This window comes from Zalophus californianus, chromosome 13 (assembly GCF_009762305.2).
Source record: "Zalophus californianus isolate mZalCal1 chromosome 13, mZalCal1.pri.v2, whole genome shotgun sequence".
NCBI classification, from domain to species: Eukaryota; Metazoa; Chordata; class Mammalia; order Carnivora; family Otariidae; genus Zalophus; species Zalophus californianus.
The window spans coordinates 94,291,242-94,310,872 of NC_045607.1; the positions used below are offsets into that span (position 1 = coordinate 94,291,242).

The 19,631-nt window shown below is 52.5% G+C and overlaps 1 protein-coding gene across 2 annotated transcripts in view; it reads right to left on the bottom strand.

Annotated features, from left to right (window-relative positions):
* FAM120A (family with sequence similarity 120A) overlaps positions 1 to 19,631 on the bottom strand; it is a 92,568-nt gene that overhangs the window by 39,364 nt on the left and 33,573 nt on the right. For both annotated transcript variants that reach the window (XM_027614885.1, XM_027614884.1), the window contains exons 6-7: positions 9,080 to 9,177; positions 8,571 to 8,851 (exon numbers count right to left, since the gene is read on the bottom strand). In XM_027614885.1, coding sequence (XP_027470686.1) covers positions 8,571 to 8,851; positions 9,080 to 9,177 — 379 coding nt within the window. The remainder of the gene's footprint in view (positions 1 to 8,570; positions 8,852 to 9,079; positions 9,178 to 19,631) is intronic.

The following is a 19,631-nucleotide window of genomic DNA, read 5'->3' on the forward strand; positions in this document are numbered from 1 at the left end:
CTTATTTGGGGAATGGCTTCAAGCGACAAAGCAGTAACCAGGGCCGTGGAAAAGGATGGGGAAGAGCGTGGAGGGGCTCAGAGGCCAGAATGAGGCATGTCAGTCAGCAACTTGAAAACACTGCAGGTTGTGACCCATTAACAGCTCAGGACAACAATTCAGTGGGCTTAACCAGCATTTTTAAAAGGTTTTATTTATTTGAGAGAGAGCAAGCGAGAAAGAACACGAGCAGGGGGAGGGGCAGAGGGAGAAAGAGGCTCCCCAATGAGCAGGGAGCCTGATGCAGGGCTCCATCCCAGGACCCTGGGATCGTGACCTGAGCTGAAGGCAGACGCTTCATCGACTGAGCCACCCAGTCACCCCTAACCAGCATTTTTTTCGAGCATTTTAAAATGGAACAGAATGCAATAAATGTGGGACATATGACATTATTTCATACATTTTTTCACTTGTTATTATAGACCACAACACAAAAGAAAGTTTACTGTGGTCCGGAGGCAAACTCGTGAAAAGCGCTACCGTGGAGGAAGCTGGGAATCTGGAGGTGCCTGAGGCACAGCCCCGCAGACAGGAGCCTTCCGTGGTCATCCCTCCCCATGCCAAAACCCGCTTCTAAAACCAATGCTGGCCACAAGGCCTGCCAGGGAAGAGTGCTTTTACTGGACTTGACTTTCTAACAGACCCACAGGACAGATGGAGATTTGTTAAGACCCATTTATTCTCCTGGGATGCCTGGGCAGCTCAGTTGACTAAGAGTCTAACTTCTGATTTCGGGTCAGGTCATGACCTCAGGGTCCTGGGATCAAACCCCGCATCGGCTCTGCAGTCAGCAGGGAGTCAGCGAGGAGTCTGCTTGTCCCTCTGCCACACCCCCACCCACCAGCTCATGAGTGTGTTCTCTCTCTCAAGCAAATAAATAAATCTTTAAAAAAAAAACAAGACCCACGAATTTTCCTATCTTCCAACTGACTTCATTTTAGTTGTTACCAAAACAAAAGAGAACAAAAGAATGCAAAAAGGAGAGATGAGGAGCAGGCTGCCCATCGTAAACCAAGAGTCGTGCCCCACACTGTGTGTCTCAGAGCCCGTTCGGCTCCTCAGTCCCAGCCATGGGACGGGGCAGCTGCACAGCTGCCTGGTGTCCAGGTTCCTGGTCATCAGCAAGGACGCAGAAAGCACTGCTCTGTCCAGGTCCGCTCCTCCACTGTGCCCCCTCAGCCCACAGCTTTGCCAAACCAGAAGGAGCCCTACTGATGAGCTGCGGCACCACAGGACGTGGAAGTACTCAGAGCATAATGATCATTCTGTTTAAACTCAAGACAAAAGCAGCCATGGTGGAGGGGAGGCTGCAGCAGGGCTCAGGATGTGAGCCCACAGACCTGACACCTGAGTGGGAGACAGACAGGACAGCCCCACCACACACATCGAGCATCGAGCGCACATTCCAAGCACTGGGAAGCAAAGGTTGACAGCACTGAAGTGTCTAGAACACGGCACAAACAGAGCTGCCTACGTACTTTTTCACTAAGAAGTCAGTGACCTTTGTTTACTGAAACTTTGGAACAAATTACTTAAATGCTTACAAGTTTGTTTGTTTTTTTTTTTCAAAGATTTTATTTTCTGACAGAGAGAGACACAGCAAGAGAGGGAACACAAGCAGCGGGAGAGGGAGAAGCAGGCTTCCCACTGAGCAGGGAGCCTGATGTGGGGCTCGATCCCAGGACCCTGGGATCATGACCCGAGCTGAAGGCAGACGCTTAACGACTGAGCCACCCAAGCGCCCAAATGCTTACAAGTTTTATAAAGAGATATAACATTCATTAATTACTATTTTAAACAATTAGGTATAACATACCTGTAAAAAAAAAAACCGCATGAGTTATAAGTGAACAGCTTAATGGGTGGCCACAATTTGAGCACACGTGTGGGCAGCCAAACTGAGACAGGGCTGACGCACCAGGCGGCCCCTCCTTGCCCTGCTCCAGACCTCCTCCCCAAGGACATTGGCTGCTTTACTTCTAACAGCAAACACAGCCTTCCCTGGGCTTCGAGCACCACAGAAATGGAACGGTGCAACTGTGCACTTCCTGTGGCCCGCGGTTTGGGCTCAGCCATCTTTCTGCCCACCATGCTGGTTCAGCCTCCCTGCTGGATGTGTTCCAGGGAGAGCACGCCACCATCAGGGCTACAGTCCAGCCCGCAAGACATCCCAGGAGCTCCCACCCTTGACACACTGGGTCTCCTGTGACGCCCACCTCAGCCCTTCTCGGGATGTGGTGACCCCAACATGGTCTGGTCTGCATTTCCCTGATGACGAAGGAGATCAGCACCTCTCCACGTATGACATCTTCTCTTGGGGCTGCCTGTACAAATAATCCACGTGCTTTCTCCATTGCAGAAAACATGCAAAATGTTCTTCTTACAGACTTCTAGAAAGTCCTCTGTTCTGGATACAAGTCCTTGGTGAGGCAGAGGGATCTCACACTCTGGTGGACTTCCAGCCCCTTTCTTCATCACAGACAGGTTCTTATTTGTGATGCCTCATCTTGCAGGCCTTGGCAGGCACGTCACCTCAGTGCAGGGTTCCCTATCCACCCATCTCTGCTATTCTCACAGCCGTGTCGCTCATGGCACGCGTCACATTGGCACTGAATTACTGTCCATCTCCATCACTCAATCATACATTCCATGAAGATAAGCGCTCACAGCCACTGCCAAGCTGGAGCCCAGTGGCTAAAGGAACGAATCATGTAACTGCAGCCTAAAGGTATAAGGTGAAGACAACAGCATAAACCTGACTTCTCCATGCAACGCAAAGCTCAACATGGGGACTCGTTATACATGCAGCCCTGTAAGCACGTGAACCTCATGAGATGGGCCCCAGGGCAGCGAGCACCCAAGCAGAGTGGTTACCAAATTAACAATAATGTCATAAATCTAGATGACCTCACAGTCTCCTAATAATCACACTATAAAACCTGAAATTCTGCCTGAAAAGTATCTTGACAATAGCCAGTTTCTCTAAAGTCCTGAACATCTCACTAGGATGACTATGTCACTTTACAACTTGAAACAAGCTATTGATATATGACAGATGCCTTGCCTTGAAGAACACACAGTTGGGTTTCACTCCCCACAACTCCTCAGAATGGCACCCTGTCACTGGCCATGCCCTGGAGAGACCTGCTGGGCCCCACACAGGCCACAGGAAGCCTGCATGCTCATGCCAAATCCTGCTGACAGGAGTCAGGCTCAGGGAGAAGGGACCCATGCATGGCAGAGGGGCTGTACGCAAGCCATCAACATACCCAGAACGGTGGCGAGGACGAAGGCCAGCACCACACCACTGGGCTCTGTGGGCCTCACTTTGTGGGTGGACATTTGGGGCCATCCTGCACCAAAGCTTGCGGGAGACAGCACAGCACCCTTCCTACTGGGTTCCCTCCTACACTCAGGTCTAGTCGGCGGGATGGGGGTTCTGGGGTGCGTGTGCACCATGGGTGAGGGCAGCTGGCCCACCACAATGACTTCTCACTCGTGCCCCCACTGCATGGGAGCAGGCTGCCCTGATGGGGGCACTGACCACAAGCTGACTTGTCAACAGCAAAGAAACGGCAAAGGCAAATGAAACCAGATGGGAAACAACAAAACAGGAGAGAAAAGTAAAAGATCCAATCTCCAGTAGAAGTATCCAGTGTGCACAGAAGTCACAGATGGCCTGCAACAAGCGCAAGTAGTACATTTTCTCATCTGTGTGCTCCCCAGCTTGCGGTAGGAGGAGGCTGGATGCCCACCTGTCCCTGCCGCAGACCTGCAGAGCTCTGAGGCCCGTAGCCAGGGGCTCCCACCGCAGAGCAGAGGGCACGACTCTGGGACAGGGGAGCTGGGAGCTGGACCCACGACACTGCAGCAGGTGCACTCTCCTTAGGCTCCGATTTAAGCTCATGTCACACGCTCAGGCTTCCTCACAAGAAACTGGGAACAGAGGAGGTGGTGGTCCAATTCCCACGCAGCAGCCAGATGGGGATGGCGTCCGTGTGCGCCTCTCGCGCATTTGCCAGGACTCCTCACACCTCTCCGCCCACGAGGGAGGGCGCTGACACCTAACAGAAGCAGACGAGCTCCACACAAAATGCCCACCTGGGTCTTTGCACAGCCAGGACACATGCAGACACCCTCCTGCGATGGCACAGAGGATTATTAAATCTTACTGACATAGAAAAGTACCTCAGAATTATTTCTACAAGGAGACAGAAGGTTTGTTACCCTCTAAAGCCACTGAGTGTCTGGCACAACACAGAGCGCAGGGCTCTGGAAGGAAGAACCCACAGCCGTGTTCAGCCTGTCCGGGGCCAGGAGCCGCCGGGCTGGGGAAGACGTGGTTCTCTCTGTGAACCACCCATGTCTTTGGGAAAGAAGACTGAAAGGACACAGGGAAAGCCCAACAGCACTACCGTTTCATGGCAAAAGCACATTCCCTGGGCCACCAGGTTCTTCGGTGTCTCACTGACATGGACACGGTGCTCTGATACCACAGGGACACTGTCTATCGCTTACTGAGCTCACGCACTAGCTGATTCAGTCCACAAACAACCCAGACGCTTCCCATCCACTCCCAGTGCAGCATGAACCGCCACGGGACGCCGGGGCCTGAGTCCCCACACTGGTGCACAGGCCCTCAGGCACCGACGGGGGCCTTCCACAGCCCAAACCGGTCCCACGGGGTCCATAGCGGGTCTACACCCGACAGATGCTGCTTGGACCTGGTACCCGCACCCACGTGCACAGGAACACGAAACAGCAATCCACACAACCAACCCCACAAAGCATATAAATTACATTCACATTCTCTCCCAACGGACTTTCCAACGTCCATTTAAAAGCATCAGTGATGACAGCCAAACACAGAGCCAACATGTGGTGCAAGCACACACATTCAGGCACACAGGTATGCACACACCCTTACGTAAGCACACTGCGTGTACAGCAGCCTCCGAGGCCCCGGGACTCCTGGGCCAGCAGGGACGCAGACCGGGCTCATGAGGATCCGTGAGAGCCACAGCCCCGGACTCCCACCCCAGCTCCAGGGCCAAGATGCCGCTGAGGTATTCAAGCAGGCGGGAATAGTGGCAGGCCTACCAAGCATGGCCGGCATCTCACTCACACTCACTCACACACACCGAGCATGCCCAGCATCTCTCTCTCTGTCTCTCTCACTCACACTCACACACCAAGCATGCCCGACATCTCACTCACACTCACACAGACACACCAAGCATGCCTGGCACCACACACACACACACACACACACACACACACACACACACCGAGCATGCCCGGCATCTCTCTCACACACTCACACTCACACACACACCGAGCATGCCTGACATCTTACACACACACACACACACACACACACACACACACACACACTCTCTCACACACCGAGCATGCCCAGCATCTCTCTTTCACACACTCACACTCACACCAAGCATGCCCGACATCTTACACACACACACACACCCCGAGCATGCCCGGCATCTCTCTCTCACACACTCACACTCACACACCAAGCATGCCCAGCATCACACACACACACACATACACGCACATACACGCACGCACACGGAGCATGCCCGGCACCTCTCACTCACACACACACCGAGCATGCCCAGCATCTCTCTCTCACACACACACACACACACACACACACACACACACACACACACACACACACACACACACACCGAGCATGCCCAGCATCTCTCTCTCACTCACACACACACACACACACACACACACACACACACACCGAGCATGCCCGGCATCTCTCTCTCACACACACACACCAAGCATGCCTGGCATCACACACATGAACTTGAGTGGCAGGCAGGAGGCAAATTCCTGCCTCCGGACTCCCGAGACTCCCTCTACCGTGAGCACACGCTCGTAGGTCCCCCCCTTTCCCTGCTGTCCACATTCAGGGCACAGAGCACAACTCACGTTCACGTTCGTGCAGGGAACACGCCAGGAGAGCCAAAATCTTGCATCTACTGAACTTTATCTTTAAAAGTATGTGTTTGACAATTTTATGTTTCACAAAAATGTACTTTGTTATGTTTTAACATTCCTTTTTTTTTTTTTAAAGAGAGAGTGAACATCCTTTTATGCTTCCTGACCATCTGTGTTTCTTCTGTGAACTGCATGTTTATGTTCTTTGCTACTTAAAATACTTGTCTTTGTCATTTGTAGGATGCTTTGAGGGAGAGGAGAGGTCAATTCACTTTCATTCAGTAATGGTCCTGTCACCTATCAGCACCATCCTTTAAAAACATGCCACCAACACAGGCCACGCCAGCCTGACGCCGCGCCTGGCCTGTGCTACCTGCCACCATGCTCACAGAGCACAGCAAGCGCTTGGGTGGTGCCTGGCTAAATGCACTTCCTTCCCCCAAAACCATCCTGAGGGCAGCTGCAGGTCCAGAGCTCCCCACTCAGATCCAAACCAAAGGTAAAGCAGGTCACAACTTCCTGCTCCAGCTGAGTTTCTGAGCCAGTAGGGTGACACCCTGTCCTGCGCACAGCAAGTATACACACACGGCACACTCAGCAGGCCCCAGGTCCTGCTCTGCCTGGCGTACGGCCCCAGAGTCTCTCCCTTCCCGCCCTCCTCTCTATTTTAACATTTCTGCTGATCACGATCAATGGGGATTCAAGGACACTAAAGTGTTGATAGGCCCACAAGGCTACCCAATGTCTGGATCTGAGGCTTCACCACACTTCACATCACCCCACATGCGAGCCCACCTTCCAACAGCTCCTCCAGAGAGCACCGTGAAAGCACCAAGGCAGGGCAGAGCCAGAGAGGCAACGAGGTCTGAGCCTTTGGGAACAGGGCAGAGCTGAGGGCACATAAGAGAAGCAAGGGGCCCTCCAGCAATTACCACCCCCACAGGGTGGCTGGCCAAGCTAGGTGGGGGACCCCTGCAGGCAGCTCAGGGCCCGGGCACATGGCACACCCCCTCCTGCTTTGGGCCTTGCTCCCAGCTGTCTAGGAAAAGTGTCTCTCACTAGACCAAACATGTGCCACACAGACATCTTCAGTGTGTTGGCGCGAAGTGATTTTCAACAGAGAATACTCAGTGCCTTCGAATTCCAGGGGGGAAGAGCTTCTGGGACATGACCAGCTGTTCGCGTTTGCACATGAGCCTGGACCCCGGCCCAGAGAGTCACACTCAGTACATCTTCACTATACTCCCTTTCCAGAAGGTTAACTCAGAAGTGTAAATGCAAAGGTACAACCTTGGGATTGCAGAATTGCAATACCATGATAATCGTTTACATACAGAGTTATGCTCCATTACTCCGTGGAGCACACAGCCATGCATGGCAGTAAAGCCCTCTGTAGCTGCCGCCCAAGGTCAGCGGACACTCATGCCCACTCCACAGAGGAGGAGAGGGGACGTCCGGCCTCAGGCTCTACGCCCACCAAGCATTCACATAAGACGAGAAACCATCTCCATCGATGGAGCGCCAAGGGGCCCTGGCCATCCAGCCACGAGCCAGAGAGCAACGAGGAAGAGCAGACACAGCAGTATGGTAGGCCCTTGCTTTTCCCCATTTCTTCCCATTTGTGAATCAGATTTCTTAAAACAACGGTATTTGACAGGAGGAGCAAGACAGTGTATTTAAGACTTTCTTGATCAGATTCTAACAAACTACATATTTGAAAATTCATTTACTCAGGGACACACATTTAAAATACTCCTCTCCAGGGCGCCTGGGTGGCTCAGTCGTTAAGCGTCTGCCTTCGGCTCAGGTCATGATCCCAGGGTCCTGGGATCGAGTCCCACATCGGGCTCCCTGCTGGGTGGGAATTCTGCTTCTCCCTCTCCCACTCCCCCTGCTTGTGTTCCCTCCCTCTCTGGCTGTGTCTCTCTCTGTCAAATAAATAAATAAAATCTTTAAAAAAAAAAAAAATACTCCTCTCCAAGTTCCAACCCGGATTGCAGCTTTCTCTGTTTCCGGTCAGATAAACAGCGTGATTTCAGGAACGGTCTACAAGCTGCTGAGCTGAGAAGTGAGTTGCTAGATTCAGTTCAGGAGAGGAGATTCAGAGTTCCCCTCGATCCAGGAGCCAAGACTGAAAGCCACCAGTGTTTAACTTAAAATGCTTTCTGGGGGTGGGAGTGGGGTATCACAGCCCAGGGGAGAGTAAGGGTCAGCAGCACTTGACCAGGTAACTTCCCCATGTCTAAGGGTCACACAAACCAATTTTCCCAAAACTCCACCCCAGCAGAGGAGTGGCCCAAGACCACGTGAGGCTGGAACAGTGCAGATTTTCAGTCCGGGAAGCCCTGAGGAGGCATCTCACCTCTGCTCCTCATCTCCAAGAAGCCCCAGTCTGTGCGCAGTGATGTCCCCTTCCTACCACAAATGACAGCTCTCTCTGCACACAACTCTCGGCCGCCAGAGGATGGAAGGTGGCTTCCCGGGAGACCAAGCTACGTGATGGGCCTCACGCAGCCGATACAAGTCCGGGAAGCACCGGCTATACCACACCCACTCACTTTGCAGCTGCTCCACCACCTTCATCGTTGTCGGAAGACGACGGCGTAGAAGACCCTGGAAAGTACGCTGAGTCCACGTGGTTGGGGCTGCCGCCCGGAGCTGGGTGAATCGGGGACGACCGTTCATACAGCGGGGTATGCTTTCCTTCGTGAGGAATGTTGCTGTAGGTACTGTGCTCAGTCAGACTCTTTCCACTAGTTTCCAAAGCGAGGGCCGGCTCAGCGAGGCTGTACGGGTGTGGACCCTGGCCTGCAGCACTTGGGCTGGGCACCTGTGGAGCCTGAAACAGAGGGCAGAGGTCACGTGTGCACTCGAGGCCCGCAGCACCCGGCTCCCATCAGCACTGCCTGGTCCTGGCTACGTCTTAAACTCAAGAAACACTGGCACTTGCTTCATGTATCAGCTCAACAGCCTAAGAAATTATTTTAGCTTTTGCTAAAATCTGATGCGTGTGCAGCAACCCTCCAAGGCAGGCTGACCAGCTGCAGGAGGGGGAGGAGGGTCTTACCACAGGCTTTGCTTGCAGAGGGGTCTGCGGAATGTTGAGCATCTGGGGGGGGACGTACGGTGGCACGATCCCAGGCATTCCAAACGGATTTGGTCTGGCTGTTTCATCGACAAGGAAAGACAGCGGTACATGGGTTAGCAGAGGACATGCCCCAGACATCACAGTGGCCAGCACATGTCCCCCCCTGCCCTGCCCCCTCAGGTGACAATACACCACCGATCCCCACCTTCAGAAATTCATGTTTCACATGAAAAAATACTTCATTTTATGGTGATCAACTTGGAGACTGGGCCTAGGATTTTAACTTAACAGGTGTTTGGGCCACCCTCTCTCTGCCCCTGCTGGCCTCTCAAAGCCCTAAGACTGCAGGCGCTGAAGGGACAAAGCAGGGACAGATACTTCCCCTCATGTAAGTGAGGCAACGGAATCTTCCTGTTGATACTAAAATTCAGTTCTTGGCTATTAAATAGAAACAGTGACGTGTGGAAGTTGCTACCGGTACCTCTGTTTCCCACTGCTAAGCAGAACCACAATGGGGCTGCACATACCAATGTGTGTTTATGGGGCCAGTAACCTGGCATTCTGTGCTCTTAGAACATGACTCTCTAAACCTGCTCTGATGGATGCCATACTCGCTCGGCTACCCCGTGCTGACGGGAACCGGCGCAGCCGGGACAGAAGCGCGTGCAGAAGCGGCTGTGGACACACATCAAGACCAGGCGAAGTGCTAAGACAGGACGCAGAGCCATCAGCTCAGCCCACGGACCCGAACGCCCACCTGGCACAACATGTGGTGAATAACACATGGTGATGAGGACTGTGGCCTCAGTATTAGAATACCTCCAAATACCACAAACTAGTTACTAATGCAATAAAAACAGGAGACCCTTTGCGGCTTTGCTCCCCCAATGAACAGTCAGGTATGGGGTACCTGTGAGGTGAGGCCACAAGGCCGGGCCTAGGGCACCTGAGCCCCAAATGTTCCCACGACCCAGATGGTGGGAACAGACAGCAGGCACGGGGGCCGCAGAGCTACACGATCTCCTCCTTAGGCTTCTTTTAGAAACTGAACAAAACCAAGCCTAGAGACCCCTGAACGCCAACATCCTTTACCAGGAAAGATGTTCCTCTAACTTCAGAATCTGGGTGACTCAAGGCCAAACAAGGAGCCCAATACTTGCCAAGATAAAAATAGTAATAAGGCACCCCCAAACCCAAACCCTCCCTCTCATTCTCTGAAAGAAAATTCCCACTGGTACGTAAGCTGAGCTTCCCGAGCCACCCAGTCCTGGTGGAGCCAGGAGGGAGGGGCAGCGGCTCACTTCTCCCCACCCAAGGACCCACGCGCCTGGAAGCCATAGCCCGCCGCAGGAGCCCGTCTCCAATGCCTGGCACACGGCCTGCACTGAGAGGAGCTGGAGACACGACTTCCACAACTGTGGGACGAGTAACTGGGAATGATGACGCTGGCACACGTGCACACGCACTCACATGCTCACCGCACACAAAACATACACTCACCCGCACATGCATGCACACTGACCACACATACATGTGTGTACACACACATGTTCACTACATTCACCATACTCACCCGAGACACACATGCTCATTCACCACATACATGTGCATGCACTCACCCTACATACATGTACGCACAGCCGCACATGCATGTTCACCACAGGTATGCATTCGTGACACACATGCACACATTCACACCTACACGTTCTCACCCCCCACGTGCACATGTTCACCACATACATGCACTCACCCACATACCCATACATGTGCACATGTACTGCACACATATGTGCATTCACCCCAAATATACACGCACACACGTTCACCACACACACACATAAACACACCCCACATACATACACACACGTGTACACATGCAAACACAGAGAGAAACATTCCTGATCAAACAGTTCAGACCCAGGAGATCGGAACCTCTGAGTCTGAGACGTAAGATGCTGTAACTGGTTAAGTTCCTTCTCAGGAGATTCTGAATCGTGTCCAGAACACTATGAACTCCATTCAAGCTCTAACTTCTGAGGATAATTGTGGGTGTGAAAACTGATTTGTAAGTATTTGAATGTACATGATTTTTTTTTTAAATGTTACCATTTCCTCCTGATATTTAAATATTTTCAGGTATCCTCAAATAAGGGAATAGCAAGTCTTTCAACTTTATTTGGGATTTGATAGTGAACGTTTTTCACAATTATTCATGAGGCTGAAGGAAATTTGCGTACTGGTGAGAAGCGCAGTTTACAACCTCTTGTGGCTGACTCGCCCCATGGAACTTCTGAGTGACCACACGGAATGTCGGCCATGCCACTTAGGGATCCCATTCCAGGGAAGGGGATCCTTTTGTTTCTATTTTGTGCCATTATGTGCTACAAAGTTCCTGAAAAGCACACAAGCTTCTTTAAAAACAAAAATAAACTATAACTTAAAAGCAAAGATTTCCAAAGTAAGAACATTTTCTAAAATCACATCGTAATCACCGACCTCACCTTTGAGAACCTACAAAGCTAGTTACTAATATATCAGAACCTAGTCCAGTAAGTGAATTAATCTGTCTGCCCTTCCGTGAAGGCTGGAGGACGGCTCAGTGAGCCAGGCCTGCCTCTGGATGCAGCGCACCTCCCTGCGCTCAAGTTCTGGTTGTCACTGCCCTCGAGCCAATAAGCAGAGCACTGTGGGACGTGACAAGGCTGTCTTTCTTGGGACTGACCCTGGCTCGCGTGTGGAGGTTAACACCGCCAACCTGTCACTCTCCTCCATTCACAGACACTCTACTGAGAGAAGGGCTGTTGTCAGCAGACTATGCAGACAGAGACAGACAAGTGGAAACAGTGTTTAATTACTATATGAAAAATATTTTCACAATTAAAAAAATTTTCAGACTTCTTTGTGAATGATGAGAAAAGCACACGCATGGCAGCCTGACAGCTACACTAAGTTAGCAGTGCTATAGGCGAGACACCATCCAGCACCCACTGCCTCAGTTACCCGCTGCGCCCCCGGGGAGCTGCTCAGCCATTCCCTGAAGTAAGATAAAACACATCTTAACCAAGAATGGTGTTGACCAAGAAGCTCTGCTGAGAACCAGTCGGCCTACCCACGCCCCAGCCCACCTAGCACACTCATCTACCACCAGGCATGTCGCTGCAGAGATGTTAGGCCAACCAAACAAATGAGTACCAAAATCATGAACTCTTAAAATTCTCTAATGCAAATGGATGCATGATTTTCAAGTGTTGTACAAAAAACATAGCTTTGAAAATTCAAATTCAAAGAATAAATCAATATGTTCCCTACCACCAATACTCGTTTTCAACACCTATAAAAAAGGTCAAATTTTCTAACAACATTAACCGTATTGAAATAGATGTATTTACTCAGCACTGATTTTGTACAGAAGTGAAGACACAAAGCCACATGGAGAATTTTGTGTAACTTGCTTCCAACGTCTTCCAGATGAGTAGCTTCCGAAGGCAGGCCACAGGCCAAAGATGGTGAAGGCAGAGGCAGGAAAAGAGGAAGTCAGCCAGCTTTGAGGGGCTGAACCCGGTCGCTTTCCAGGAGCACCAGCTCCCAGGGGCTCAGAGCTGGCACACCCACACAGTCAGGCCCCCCAAGAGGAGCCAGAGGCCGCCATCTGCAGAGAAGCATAGGCAGGCTGAGTGCAGGGCTGAGAATCAAGCAAGTAAGCACCTGACAGAACTACGGACCCTGGGGAAGCACACTCAGGCCAGCAGGAGTAAGAACTCTGGGAACTGGAGCAGTTCACCATGACGAGGGCAGCCTTCCTGGTTGTGGGACTGTGGGCACAGAGCAGCCCATGGCTGGGTGCCAGCGGGCTACTCCCCCAGCACCTCTACCACCACAGAGACTGGACAGCGCACGTGGACCTCATGGTGCAGCATCACCCAAGCCCACATAGCGCCCGAGTCTTCAAGAGCAGAAGCTGATGAGTGACGGATGCGCCCAAGTTGTATCCAAATCTGTCAAGCTCCCAGCTCACTCACGCTGAGCCAGACCGGCGGAGTCCCACAGCAAAGGATGCCATGCCCATGGGCCGGCAGAGATGGGGAGCAGGAAGGAGCACCAATGCCTCACGTGGCTGCCCACGTGGCTTTGTGAGCCCAACACAACAAATCAGTCTCTGTCCACTGTGGATTTCAGAAATGCACAACCTGCAGGGAGAGTCCCTGCCAACTGAAGTGGCCGTGCCCTTTTGTCACCACGCCCTGAGAAGCCGCCAAGAGACCCGACGATGAGCTGGTCATCCTGCAAAGACGCCTTGTCAAATGGCTGCCAAGTTACCCCAAAATGACTGACTGTTCAGGTGTTTTTTAAAAAGCGACCTTTCAAAAAGCCATGAGACCAGACAGACTGTATCACTTCATAGTACATGGACTAAAATAAACTCACAAAAATCTTAATGAAAGATCATGGGAACAGATGTCAAGCCTGAGGATGATGCTCAGGAATCGAAAGGGAGGGAAATGAGGCTTTCTGCTCCACGTGAGAGTGCTATGGCTTCTCTCTGGCAGAGTCAACTTAGACCCTGGGGCCTGACTCAGTACCATGCGCTCCAGCTCGAGATAAAAATGGGAACAGACGGACACACAGACACATCTCCAAAACCAGCAAGGGCAGAATGACATGCACAACACAGCCCCTGATGATCCCACACATACAAAGTAAGAAAACAAACAAACCTGTTTGAGGGGGCAGATGGGGCCTTCAGAAAAGCCTAATGAATTTCTTTAAAGAAAGAAAGATGTGAAGCAAACATTACCATTTGCTAACCCTGTTCTGTGGGCACACCGCTGCTCGTGACACTGCCCTGTACTGAGTTATACTTAAAGTTTTTCCACAATAAAAAAGCTTAAGCAGAAACCAGGGAAATGGTGGCTTTAGTAAGCAGAACTGTAAGGCTGAACACCACACAAACTTTAAATGCCAAATTTCAAAGACTTACTAGTAACATGCGGAGCAGTATAACGGGGACTATCTGGTGACACCAAAAGTATAAAAAGCTATCATTGTTAACAGCCAAACACTGGAAATACCCCAGACGATGAGCAAAGGTGGCAGCTGGGACGACGGGGCAGACCCGGGGAGGGCGAAGATCGCCATGGGCCTCAGCCGCAGTGGCCGGGCAGGCTGCGTCCGTGTGCTCCCGCCTGGACAACCCTGCTTTCCTGGAGATGGACCTGCCTCATCAGCTGAAGCAGCCTTGCAGGAGCTGCGTCCTTCTTCCCAGACTGTGTCTCCATTTCTGGAGTGACATCTGCTGACTGTGCCCTGACAGGCTGGGAGCCACACTGTGGGGAGGCAGAGCTGTATGCGAGCTATGCAGGCCGTGTGGCCACAGCTGCTCCCCTTTAGTCACCAGAAAGGGACACCTGCCAGCACAGCCACAGCCCAGAACCAGGGCCCACGGACCAGTCCTCGTCTCTCCTCGCGTTTACACCTGCACCTTCCCGAGCCCGGGCCCCGAGAGCTGGCTCCAGAATGCCAACGACAGGGCCGAACTCCTTCCAGGTGAGATAGCAGTCAGGTATGCTCTCCTGTGACCCGGTCTGACAGAAGGGGACCAGTGAGGACGCAGGCACCCAGGGGCCCCTTCTGTGGCCGCGGTGGGTGTGGTCCTGGCTTCCTGGGGGCAGCTCCCATCCCCACGCAACCCCGGCACAGGCCTGGTCCTGCAGGCTCCTCCCTGGCCTACATGTTCTGGGGCCCAGCACGTTCTGAAACCCTCCACGCTCTCTCTCTCTGACTGCCCTGCCAAAGTCCCCACACGTGCGCCACGCACCACCAGACCCCCACTTCGGACGGTGCAAGCCCAGTCAATCCCCTCCCGTTTCAAGCCCTATCCTTTACGAAAGCCACGGAGGTAGGCTGCCACAGCCCCTGTTCCTCCCTGCTCCGTGCCTATTGGGGCAGCAACAGCTGCAGCACTAAAAACAGTTTCCCCTTCGGACTTCCTACACCTCGCTGAGGACCAAGCAGCCACACACACCTGGGAGCCACGGAAGTCCCCTCCTCACCTCTTGACGACAGACGTTCCTGCCACACCGCTGCTGTCTCCTGCGAGCCCAACCTCACTCCTGGCTTCCCCTCCTCTCCCTGACCCGAGCGACTCTGTCCACAGAACCCCCAGGGAAGCCCGCCTACTTCCACGTCTCCACTTAGCACTTGGGGTACAGACAAAATAAAGAAAAGGGGACGACTGACACAGAATTCAGGGAGGCAGTGGGCAGGGGAAGCTGATGGGGAGACGGGCTACTGGTCATTTCGCACTGAGGCTGGTTTCATTAACTGCACACAGGCTATTCGTCATGTGCCAAACACACCTGGTGTGCAACAGGTACAAAGTAACAACTGTGAACACTATAAATCCTTCAATGAGCTTTCACAGCCCCTAGAGAGTCTGAAGCCTCAGGCTGTGTTTGGCCGGTGGCCACTGCCCACAGCCACACCAGCACCCCTGCCTGCTCCCTGCGTCCTGGGCTCCAGCCACTCCCTTCCACTGCTTCCACGCCCAGCGCCACCACCTCGGGTCTCCTCCGTGTGGAACAGACCTCCTCCCCATCGCCACCTCACTAAACTCCTGCTCTACCTTCAGGCCACAGCTCAACATTAACTCAGTCAAGCAGAACCGAGCCCTGACTTGACCGGTACCAGCTTAGTCTCCCGGTCTTCCTGGAACTGCCTGCACCTGAGCCATACGAGTCCGCACCTCACTCGTGTGCAAGGCCCAGGATGGCACGTCTGCTCTACCACACTGTCCAGAACCGGCAAGTGCTGGCATGGGCCAGACACATCAAAGAGTTTTTGGTCTTTTTAATTAATATTTCTGAGCAGTTTTAGGTCTAGAGAAAACCTAAGCAGAAAACACACCCCTTGCATTCATATGATACGTATTCAACAGATGGTCTATTTCTGATACGTGACAATTATGAACCAGAGCCCACAGCTCGCTGCTCATGCTATGGGTTTGGATGAATTTTTAAGGACACATATCCACCACTATAGCATCACACAAAATCCTCCACGCTCTGCCTACATTCATCCCTCCACTGACTTTCCACCGGCTCCATGGCTGTGCCTTTTCCAGAATGTCATACAGCTGGAATCATACAGCAGGGAGCCTGGAAGAGTGGCTTCCCTCAGTGAATGTATTCAAGGTCTTTGTGAGTTAATAACCCATTTTTTGGTAGCACTGAATAATATGTCATTGCCTGGATGGACCACAGTTTATTTGTCCACCACCCACCGAAGGATGTCTTGGATGTTTCCAAGTTTCAGCAATTACGAATAAAGTGCAAAGTTCCGTGTGGACAGAAGTTTCCAATTCCTTGGGGTAAACACGGAGAAGCCTGGCTGCTGGACCACATGGAAAGAGTGTGTTGCGTTTTCTGAGACACTGTCACACTGTCTTCCGCAGCCGCCGCTGCAGCAACACACGCTCCCGCTGCGCCACATCTTCGTCAGCATCTGGTGGCGTCGGCGTTCCGGATGTTGGCCGTTCTGACAAGCGTGCAGTGGGAGTTCAGCTACTTTTCACTGAAGAGGCCAGGAAGACACAGCGTGTGCATCTTCAGATTCAGTGGGCCTCGGTTTCACTTGTGCAGCCTTTTTACAAGAACACCAGGGTGAGCCAAAGCCTCCCGTCTCCGTTCACAGGACTGAGGTGGGCCTCCGGCAGTCGGGAGCCACACACTGCTGACAAGTTTCCATTCTGACCGCTCTTATGTGCACCTACATTCAGATAGGACTCTGTGGTCATGGGAGGCATTATATGCTGGGACAGAAAGCACAAAATCTTAACCATCTCCAGGTCCCTGGTCTCAACGCGGTGTTTCTGACACAATAAATGTTTACAAAATGAATACTAATCTCACCTGCAACTGATTTTAACCCATCTAAAAACAGATCATTTCTGGGGGTCCACTATGCAAAGACAGTACGGACTGGAACCCATTTTTCACCCTGAACAATACCACACGCTGTGCAGACCAGGCCTCCCAGCACCATGGCGCAACAGGGTGTGCAGGCCCTCCTGTCAATTCCACGTCCTCTACATCAGTGTGAGGAGCAGAGGCTTCCTCAGTGCTGCAGAGGCCCATGGGCTCAGAAGAGGCACCAACACAGCAGCCCTGCCCAGTGCCGGTCTCCCTGACCAGAGCCAGGCCAGGAAGGTGTTCCTGGATCATGGAGGCCCAGTGAAGATCCTGATGCAACAGTTCTGGCCTGGAACCTCAACTCCAGCCAGGTTTAGAAACCCCTGGTTAGAGTCAACTCTCCCCATTTTTACTCCCAATAGCCGCCAAGGGGCTAATACAATGTTTTAAATGTCTTTAAAACCACACATACTTCAGTTTCTAAGATGATTCACACAGACAAGTTCTAACGAATGATAAAGTTATGTTCCAACACCGGCTGTCAAAGTTCTGAATGCGTCTTCCCAGAGAATAACATAATGGACCAAGGTCAGAAAAGACCACCTAGGACCTACCTACTGCTCGCAAAAATGTTTTTACGGGAAACATGTCTTGGGTTCTCACATGGAATACCAAGAAAGCCTCTCCCCAATCCCACGTTGCTCCTTCTAGGCTTTCCATTCTCACTCAGCTCCACAGCGGGAGCCTAACAGCACGTTCAGGCAAGAGGGACGGGCACCACTCCACATTATTTTGTTTCTTTATACTTGTCAGGGAAACAACAAAAACGATTTTACATGAATCCACTTCTGCTGGCTCCAAACTGTGTGTCTGTGACTTGAAATACACCTTCCTCCCAGTCTTGCCCCAAGCTCTATCCCCAGTCAGCCCACAGTCCAGGCCACGCAGCTGCCGGCCTGCACTTTCAGCTGCCCCAGACTCTGTGCCCCACGGCTCGGGTCTCCGCCACTGTCAGCAGCACCAGGAGGCCCTGAGGAGAAGGCTTTAACGTAACACACAGTAGTTATCACCCACATGGGTGATGTAACTATTAAAAATACCTCCCCCAACACCACATATTTTTCCCCAACCCACCACCATTCCCCAAAACCCACGGACAGGAAGTGAAACTAAATTCCAGGAGCATCACCTTCATCCATAAAATACTTCCCTCACGTATTGTCTGACAACGTAAAAACACGAGAGCACTTTGTACAACATGTAAGTTTTTAAGAAGCTCAAATTCAGGGGCACCTGGGTGGCTTAGTCAGCGAAGCGACTGCCTTTGGCTCAGGTCATGATCTCAGGGTCCTGGGATCAAGCCCTGCCATTGGGCTCCCTGCTCAGCGAAGAGTCTGATTCTCCCTCTCCCATTCCCCCTGCTCCTGCTCTCTCTCTCCCAAATAAATAAAATCTTTAAAAAAAAAAAAGGGCAGCTCAAATTTAAACATGAATTTAAAGCCCATCTCACCTCTTCAACATATCGTCAATCCTGTGAGCAGCTCAGACCAGCACCAAACGCTGCCTCATGCCCTTTTCCACCCTGACCTCCCTGCCTGCCTCCTCCTGAGTAAATGTTCTAGTCCCTAGTGCACTAGAGTGACTGTTTCAACTACCCTGTCACACGAGGACCAGGTGTCCCCTCAGACACATGAGAGGCAAAGATGCCCTTCTGGGAGCTCCCCCCAGGCTCTGTGGCTGCAGACCATTCCTTGCCTTTCCCAGCCACTGTCCCTCTGAGAACAGAGACAATGTCTGCCCTGTGACAAGCGGCCACAGAGCATGTCACATATACCCATCTCCAGAACCAGGAAGCCTGAGGCCGGAGACCATGGGGCCAGGATGTCCATCCCTGGTGTCGGACCTTGCCTGTCACCTGTCTCAACAGTGTCCACTGGGTGCCCCTGCCATAGGAACAAAGCAACCCACATGACCTGCCTGCCACATCTCCCTCTGTCCAGCACAGTGACCCCAAATCACGATCCTCTCGCTGTTCCAGTTCAACAGCTTTTCCTGGATTGAGTCACTCAGTCAAATACTTTCCCATGGGGGGCATGAGGGTGAAGGTGGCAAGTGTGGCCCTGGCTGCAGACCTGACATTACTGGGGGAGGGGTGGGAGGCAGTGTGCAGAGGATTAAAGCAAGGTGCTGAGACATGATGGCTGGTGGCTGATGGCCTCAGACAAGTGACAGTGAAGCCGGGATCTCAGAAATTGGAGTGTCCCAGGCACAGGAGGTCAGGGCGCACTCTTGAGTGCAGGGCGCTGAGGCCCTGAGGTGGGAGCCGGCATGGAACATCCCCGGCAGAAGCCAGCAGGGCCTGGACAACACAGGGCCAAGGCCACAGGACCAAGCCGTGGGGAAAGCAGGGGCACAGCTGAGAGTTCGTCCCAAGCATGCTGGGACTGTGCATGCCAAGTAGTTTAAACAGCACAATGGCTGCAGGGGGCCAGAGCAGCAGGAGGATGAGCCCCACCGACAGAAGCCCTGACCGTGGGTCCCAGCGGATAGGCCAGCAGAGCAGCCTGCAGCCCCGCCCTCCTTGGGCACTGGGCCCCCACAGTGACCACCACCGGCAGCCACAC